We start from the raw sequence: 8675 nt of genomic DNA, 5'->3' as shown, positions 1-8675 counted from the left end.
AATGTTTTATGGATGTCATTTAGGTAAATTCCACCATAGGCTAAACATATTCATGCATTTGAATATATTATAAGAGTTATAATGTATGTCATTAATGCATGATATACGATTTCATGAGTTATTTAACGTATTTTGTTATGTTAAATATACAAAATTGGAGAAGCATATTACATGAAATTAGTTAGATAAATATAAAATGTTGTATTTATTAATGTCTTGTGTATGCCTATACTAACTTGTGCTACTAGTTAGTTTAAATTTTTAATTTAGTGATTTATAAATTTTATTTGATCGTCGGAGAGAGATTTGCAACACTCGCTTTTCAATCCTTCACATTCTACAAGATCCAAGGAATTTTACGTTGTAGAATAAACTAAACTTCAACAAATTTTGATAGGAGAAAAGTGTTAGATGAAAAATTAAAAGTTCAACGCTTAAATTGAGCCAAGCTGAGGCAATTACACCCCTAACTAGAATCATTCACAATTTTCTTTCTCATGTTGATGAACAAAATTTGATTGCTAGACCATACCAAGCCAAAATCCATCAATAAACATAAATTTAATATTATAGCTACACTTCGACAATCCCTTCACTTGTAGGTTGAAAATTTGTAGAAAATCCAACAAGTGGAAATTAAATATTCATTGGAAAGAAAATAACATGGCATGGATTTAAACACATGACCTTCTACTCTTATACCATGTTAAATCACTAATTGACATGAAAATTTAAGCTAATAATTGAAAATAAATTTAATAGCGTATCAACCGTTTTCGCAGAAAATAAAGGATCAAAGCATCATGACCATACTCAAGAAGCTACACAGGAATGATCAACCGTTGTACATTATCTTCAAAACGAAATTGAGAAAATATAAACTTGTAATAGTTATAATTGACTGACTAATGTTCTCTTTTCCATTGAGGAGATACAAAGTGTAACTCTAAACTATAATGGTTCAGTGTATTGGATGGGCTTGATAGAGTTTAATCTTTTCCAAATCTCATCATTGCATGAGTCGCCAACATCGTACATCTCCGAGTCATTTCCAAAATTCGACCAACCATTGGTAACTGTACTGTTTCTCTATTCAAAAGTGGTTTCTTATTCCACCTGATAAAAAGTCCCATATTCAATTATCACATAAATAACAACTATAGTATATAGTCAAACAGTTGAAGATCCGTTTGGTTTAAGGTTTTATAATTTCTCGTGCAGTCCAGACTACTCAAAAATCTAACTACAGTTCGTCATGTAACAAACATTTTCTTTTGCTTTCCTGTGTAATTGGAGGGGATTTTACAAGAATGGATGCATGATAGGAATAGTATCAGGGTGTTGTTAGAGAGAAGGAAATGGAGAAGATATGCAATATTTGGATAGTGTAGGACTTGAGAGTGATCTCAAGATTGGGAGGGTCAAAATACCTTAAAATTAGGTTTATCTTGTAATTCGGTTATTGTTTATATCTCAATATACTTGGGTTCTATCGATGCAGCATAGGATGTATTGAAGTTCAAAATGTAAGGCAGCAACTTGTAAGCAAAAGAATGATCAAAAGGCAGATGCCCTTCAAGGCAAGAAGATAATTCAAAGAAATGTGAAGGTGAAAAACGTTTGCCAACATACCAGTCCTCATGACGAACTATTTTTCCTTCAACAACATGCAACTTGATGAGTGATTCCAAATCTATGTTTCTTCCCATAAACTTGTAGTGTTGCTTATTATCGACTATAATCTGTGTTCAAAATTGAAATTCTTGTCAACTATAAACGTTAATAAATTGATACAGAAGAAAACAATAGTGATTGTGCTTGGTCATGCACCTCGTGTTTTCCAGGGGAAATAAGTTGTTCTTTGACATTATATTCCACAATTCTTGATTCATTGAAGACCTGAGGAGTACCAAAAAAAAAAAAAAAAAAAAAAAACCTTAAAAACTGCAACAAAAAGTAGAAGATTATTTAGAGAAGATTTCATCTTTTCTACCCCCTAAACATTCAAATCCCTTTAATAAAAATCCACTATATTGATAGGAGTGGAGCTGTAAGGGTAAGCTCATTCGTATAATAAAAGGTGAAATTCTAAGGTATTCTTTATAGAATTTTCACATATAGAAAAAAAAATCAAACTATTTACAGAAATAGTAAGAAAAAACACTACACTGTTAAACTTCTATATCACCCTTTATCAATAATAGACTTGCATCAGTTTCTATTATTGATACTATCGGTGATAATAGACTTCTATTAATGATAGACTTCTATCAATTTCTATTTGGTAGACTTTTATAATTAGTTTTGCTATTTTGCCATCACAACTATAATTAAATTTTGCTATTTATGTAAATATTTTCCCTTATTTTTTTACTTGTGAAAATCTCCTTTTTTATAATGTGAATTTGGTATCCAATAGATGTGCGAATGTGTTTTTTCTAGTTCATACTAGAGTATCTCTAAAATATCAATTTGATGCATAGTATAAAAAAGTAAAAAATATTTTAAAAAATTGCAAAAACCACCCTAAAATACGTTAGTAGTTGCAATTATACCGTCAAATTTTCTATTACAAAAATGAAGCCCTCAAACTTAAATAAGTGTTAAAGTTAGACACTCCAACTACACCCTCCAACTTACCCTAACCCATAAGCTTGAGTTTTTTTATTATTCGATTACAATCAACACCAATTAATTCGAGTCAAATTACTTTATCTGATTTGATAATCGTATTTGTTGGGTGAAAATTTATTTTTCAAAATAAGAGGAAACCAACCTTTGGTTGGAGAATCCCACATTGGGGAATTTTGAAAAGTAAGCCTCCCTTTTGTACTCCAACCTTGGGCTATGAGTTTGGCCCCCAAGGGGTACCCATGTTTTGGGTTCCGTTCTTTGCTCAACCATTGTGACCTGACCATTTTATTCATCGTCAGAGGGTCTTGCCGTTAACAATAATTTTAAGACCTCTTCGACTGGGAGGAGAAAGATATTCTATGTAAGAACTTTATTTTAACTGATGAGCCGTTATCTCAAGTTCTAGGTGGATCGTTGCAATAATTAAGATTCCGTTTGCTAAAATTTTATTTTTTTTAATTTTTAAAAAATTTATGTTGTTATTATTGATAAACTGCCCCCTTTGTAGAAGGACTTTAAGAACACTTTGAGGCATAAGACCAAGGAGTTCTCCTTGGAGAGTCTTATCACCCGGGTAAGGATTGAGCAGGAAGCCCGGAAACAGGACCAGACGGAAGAGGTGAACGCCATACTTGGGAAACTCACCTCTACCATGGTAAAACCTGACAAAAAAATCAAAGAGAACAAAGAGGAAAGGTCAGAACCGTGGCTCCAGCAACCAGAACCAACAGAAAAAATAGAAACCCCCATCAGGAGAAACGTTACAGTTCCTCTGCTTTAATTGTAATAAATTTGGACACAGAGCTAGGAACTGTAGGAACAAGCGTCATCTTGCTGGTTAGGCGAACCTGATAGAATAATCGTTAGTTGCCATGATCACAGAAGTAAATGTGATCAGTGGTTGTGAATGGTGATGGATAGACACTGACGCTATGCGCCATGTCTGTCACGACCTTAGTCTCTTTAAAACTTATATTGAAACTAAGAATAAGAATATTCTGTTGGGGGATCGCCACTCTACGAAAGTTGCTGGAACCGACAAGATGGAGTTGAAGTTTACCTCCGGGAAGACCCTTACGTTGAAGGACATCTTGCACACTCTGGAGATAAGAAAGAATTTCTTCTTAGGCTATCTCCTCAATAAAGTCAGGTTTACTCAAACTATAGGGGCAAACTTATATACCCTTACCAAAAATAATGTATTCGTAGGGAAAGGGTATGCAACTAAGGGATGTTTAAATAAAATTTAGACCTTAATAAAATGAAATCTTCTGTGTATATGTTGTGTTCTATGAATGTTTTGCATGCTAGACTCTATCATGTGAGTAAAAATTTAATTAGTAATATGATTAGGTTGGAAATAATACCTAAGTTATCCACGACTGAATTTGATAAATGTGAGCATTATAGTCAGGCTAAAATTACTAAAATTCCGCATAAATCTGTACTTAGGATTTCTGAGCCTTTAGATTTAATTCATTCTGATTTATGTGAATTTGAAGGCATCTTGACTAGGAACAATAAAAGATATTTCATTACTTTTATTGATGACTACTCTGATTTTACTTTTGTATATTTGCTGAAAAACAAAAGTGATGCTTTTAATGCCTTTAATTTATTTGTTTCTGAAGTAGAGAATCAGTTTAATAGAAAGGTTAAAATACTTCATAGTGATAGGGAAACTGAGTACAACTCGGACAGTTGTAGTGAATTCTTTAACTCACATGGAATAATACACTAAAAGATCGCACCTTACTCTCTTGAAATGAACGGAAAAGCTTAAAGAAAAAATAGAACTTTAGCTGAGCTAGTAGTTGTTATTTAACTTAGTTCAGGAGTCGCGTCTTATTGGTGGAGTGAAATCATCCTTATCATGTGTTATGTCCTAAATAGAATCCCAAAGTCTAAAAACAATACTTCACCTTACGAAATTCTCAAGAATAAGAAACCAAATTTGTCTTATTTTAGAACATGGGATTGTCTAGCCTTTGTAAGGATTCCAGACCTGAAAAGGAGAAAGTTGGCTAGTAGAGCTTATGAGTGCGTCTTTATAGGTTATGCCTTAAATAGTAAAGCCTATGGGTTCTATGATCTAGTAAACCAAGTGATCATTGAGTCAAAAGATGTCGACTTCTTTAAGGATAGATTTCCTTTTAAATCAAGGAATAGTAGGGGCTCGAGATCCAGTGGTCTAACCCTAGTTAGAAATCCTACCTTTACAGAGGAAACAGACCCAGAACCTAGAAGAAGCAAAAGAGCTAGAACTGCCAAGGATTTCGGGGATTACTTCCTGACCTATAATATAGAAGAAGATCCTAAAGATCTAAAAGTTTCCCTGTCCTCAGTAGATGCCAACCTATGGCAAGAAGCCATAAATGATGAGATGAACTCACTTGAGTCAAATAGGACTTGGCACTTAGTAGACCTACCCTCGAGTTGCAAGACAATGGGGTGCAAATGGATCTTAAGGAAGAAACTTAGACTTGATGGAACTGTTGACAAATTTAAAGCTAGGTCAGTGGCAAAGAGTTTTAGACAAAGAGAAAACGTAGATTTCTTTAACATCTTCTTCCCTATCACTAAATTACCTCAATCCGTCCTATTTTCTCTCGTTATCCTTTATAACCTCGTAGTACATCAGATGGATGTAAAGACCGCTTTCCTAAACGGTGAACTTGAAGAAGAAATTTACATGGAACAACCTGAGGATTTTGTAGTCCATGTTCAAGAAAATAAGGTGTGTAAATTAGAAAAATATCTCTATGGACTAAAACAAGCTCCTAAGCAATGGCATGAAAATTTTGATGACCTTATCCTATCTAAAGGTTTCAAGGTTAATGAAAGTGACAAATGCATCTACTATAAGTTTGAAAATAACATTTGCACTATCTTGTGTCTATATGTAGATGATTTGTTGATCTTTGGGTCGAACTTGCACGTCATAAATGATGTGAAATCAATATGGAGTGCAAACTTCGACATGAAGGACTTAGGAGAAGCTAGTGTAATCTTAGGCATAAAAGTGAATAGGTCTGAAAAGGAAATTTCTTTAGATCAATCTCACTATATAGAAAATATTGTAAAGAAATATAATTACTTTGAATATAAACCAGTATGTACTCCTTATGACCCTAGTATTAAGTTGTTCAAGAACACTGGTGACAGTGTTAATCAATCTGAGTATGCAAGCATCATAGGCAGTCTTCAATACGCTGCTGACTGCACTAGGCCTGATATAGCTTATGTTGTAGGATTACTTTGCAGGTTTACATGCAGACCTAGTAAAGAGCATTGGAATGCTATAAAAAGGGTAATGAGATACTTGAAAAAAACCCAAAATCTAGGATTACATTATCAAAAGTTTCTCGCTGTCTTTGAAGGGTTCAACAATGCTGACTAGAACTCTCTTTCAGATGATTCAAAGGCTACAAGTGGCTATATCTTTAATATAGCAGGTGGAGTTGTCTCTTGGAAGTCCCAAGAAACAGACTATTTTAGCTCAATCTACGATGGAATCAGAAATGATAGCACTAGCAACAGCTAGTGAAGAAGCAGGTTGCCTTAGAAGTATGCTATCAAAGATTCCCTTATGGAAAGAGCCGATACCAGCCATATTGATCCATTACGATAGTACTGCAACAATCGCAAAAGTTCAGAACCATTATTAACGGAAAGAGATGACAAATACGTCGTAAGCACAGTACCTTAGAGAGTTTCTCACTACTGGTGCAGTTAGAGTGGATCATATACGAACTGATGAAAATTTGGCAGACCTTTTGACGAAAGGACTGGCCAGAGAGAAGGTTTTCAAAACCCCTGAGACTCATGCCTATAGAAAGATGAATCACTGTGAGGAAAACCCAACCTGTAGACTGGAGATCCCAAGAAACAAGTTCAACGGGTAATAACTTATCACAAGTGATATACGGTGAATCATGCTAAACCAAACACAGAATTTCATTCCAATAACTTAGAGTCTGAGCATGATACCTGAAGCGTAAGAAAGGTTGAACTCAGTTCTTAATGAGATCTATACTTGATGACAAGTGGAGTATCTAGCTACAGAAGTACTCTTGATAGACTCACCTATGTGAATGTGGAAGTGGGGGCCGCTTCCTATGGAGTTTTTTAGGCAAGCTCTCTGAAGCGTTCACTAAACCAGGATACACGTACTAGGCCTTAAAGCACGGACTTTCGAACCACACCCTAATGACACTATGTGTGAGATGCTGTTAGAGATAGAGTTCAAAACCAGGGATTACTCTAGTATATTTTGAATCATCTACACTAGGTAAAGGTTCAAGTCGTAAGACACCTTTGCCTATGCACAGTATTATATAGATTGAAACTGCTCGATGAAAAACTTTTTTCTCTCTTTTGTTTAAATTTTCAAGTGGGGGATTGTTGGGTGAAAATTTATTTTTCAAAATAAGAGGGAACCAACCTTTGGTTGGAGAATCCCACATTGGAGAATTTTGAAAATGAAGCCTCCCTTTTGTACTCCAACTTTGGGCTATAGGTTTGAGCTCCTAGGGGTACCCATGTTTTAGAGGGAGTGAGGAGATAAACCAATGTAGGTGAGCAAAGTGCAAGGTCTTGCGTTAACAACAGTATTCATATCAGCAATTTCAAAGGAGAAAAGAGATATCTCCTCTAGAAAAGAATCAAAGTTGAGTGAACTTACAATCGTAAACGTGCTGTGTTTTTATATGTCGAGAGGAATCAATTGCCAAAAGTGTAAAGTGATACAAACCTTGGACAGAGAATAAAATGCCGATTTGATTTCCTTCACTCTGCAGAACCGAAAACCAGAGCAACTCTTAAATAGACAATTACGACTTAATACAAAACAAATGATGCTTAACTCCTCGTAGTCACTAATGATCTTTCAATTGCTCTTTCGAATATACGAATAAAAAATCAACAAGTTCATCTTCTAAAATTCAATCCAACAATACATACCCGTAAGCTCTTGTAAGTGGATCCTCAAACGAAGCATCAGGAGCGTAGATTTCAAAATCCCGAGGCGTTGCAGTAGATCCATACCTAGATGGATAATCTCATCATTCAAAAACCAAAAAAAGAGTTAAAAAACAAGAGAGAATCGAGAAAGGAACTCACAGGTTGAGGATGTGAGGTATGATATCATCGGCGAAATGCTTCGTGAATTTCGAATCGCATCCCTCCTTGCTGCAGGATTCAATGGTTGGATCCGCTGTGATTTCACCATATTCCGCCATTTTTAGGAACAGTAAGGAACGAAGCCTAGTACAGAAGGAATTTCCAGATAAAGAGAAGATGAAGAGAATGATGAAATAAATATGCAGTTGAGTGAATCGAAGAAAAAATAAGTTGATGATTACCGGAGCGAGAGTGGTTCTTCGAGAATGGTCCAGTTTTCTCGGCAGCGAAGCAGAGCCGGAAGCCTCAGCCTCCACAACTTCATTTTGAGGTGGCCTTCAGTGGCGCGCAACGTGGCATCTTTTTTGCCCTTTCAAATCTAAACTCTCTCTTCAAAAGTTATGTTTTTATTATATATAATAAAAGGACAAATTATAAAAACTACCCAAATATGGGTGGTAATGACAAATATATCTTCAAACTTTCCATTATAAAATTGAATTGTCAAATTTAGACAAGTATTACAATTATACTTTTAACCTTAAAATAGTAGTAGAAATCAGATCCCAAATGATAAAAATTGAACTTTCAAACTTATTTACGTTTGATGGTCCAACTTTTACACTTTGAATAAATTTGAGAGTTCAATTTTTATAATTAAAAATTTGAAGCTATAACTGTAATTACTACCAAATTTTAGAGGTGTGTTCTATAGTTTGCTTTATATAAAACAAAGTAAAACGTTTACCTACTATCTTCATTGCTTATTTGGCGCGTTAACATACTTTTAAGAATAGGGAGAAAATTTGTAATACTACGATAGTACCTACTATAATCATATTTTCATTAGCAATCAAATGATACTCATTTATTAATCATATTTCATGGACCTCATATAATTTTTAAATTCTGCTCGACTT

The 8675-nt window shown here is 34.6% G+C and overlaps 1 protein-coding gene across 5 annotated transcripts; it reads right to left on the bottom strand.

The window, feature by feature from the left end:
- Window positions 1–718: 718 nt before the first annotated feature.
- Window positions 719–8208, bottom strand: LOC120081562 (Nuclear transport factor 2 (NTF2) family protein). 5 transcript variants are annotated; one of them, XR_016530640.1, is made up of 10 exons: window positions 7998–8164; window positions 7756–7899; window positions 7597–7680; window positions 7388–7427; window positions 3695–3734; window positions 3205–3296; window positions 2777–2910; window positions 1831–1899; window positions 1633–1742; window positions 719–1116 (listed from the first exon to the last, which is right to left on the bottom strand). XR_016530640.1 is itself a non-coding variant. In XM_039036558.2 (7 exons), exons 1-7 carry the CDS (start codon window positions 8078–8080, stop codon window positions 990–992), a joined length of 657 nt encoding a protein of 218 aa, XP_038892486.1. In that variant the 5' UTR covers window positions 8081–8208; the 3' UTR covers window positions 719–989. The 5 variants fall into 5 exon arrangements, 2 of the variants coding, with proteins under 2 accessions (XP_038892486.1, XP_038892488.1); XR_016530641.1 differs by having other exon boundaries at window positions 3280–3296; XR_016530642.1 differs by lacking the exons at window positions 3205–3296; window positions 3695–3734.
- Window positions 8209–8675: the final 467 nt, after the last annotated feature.

The sequence above is a fragment of the Benincasa hispida genome, chromosome 7 (genome assembly GCF_027475165.1).
Source record: "Benincasa hispida cultivar pf3 chromosome 7, pf3_genome.v1.1, whole genome shotgun sequence".
Lineage (NCBI taxonomy): Eukaryota > Viridiplantae > Streptophyta > Magnoliopsida > Cucurbitales > Cucurbitaceae > Benincasa > Benincasa hispida.
The sequence above is the reverse complement of the archived record's forward strand: the minus strand, read 5'-3'. Positions and strand labels throughout refer to the sequence as shown.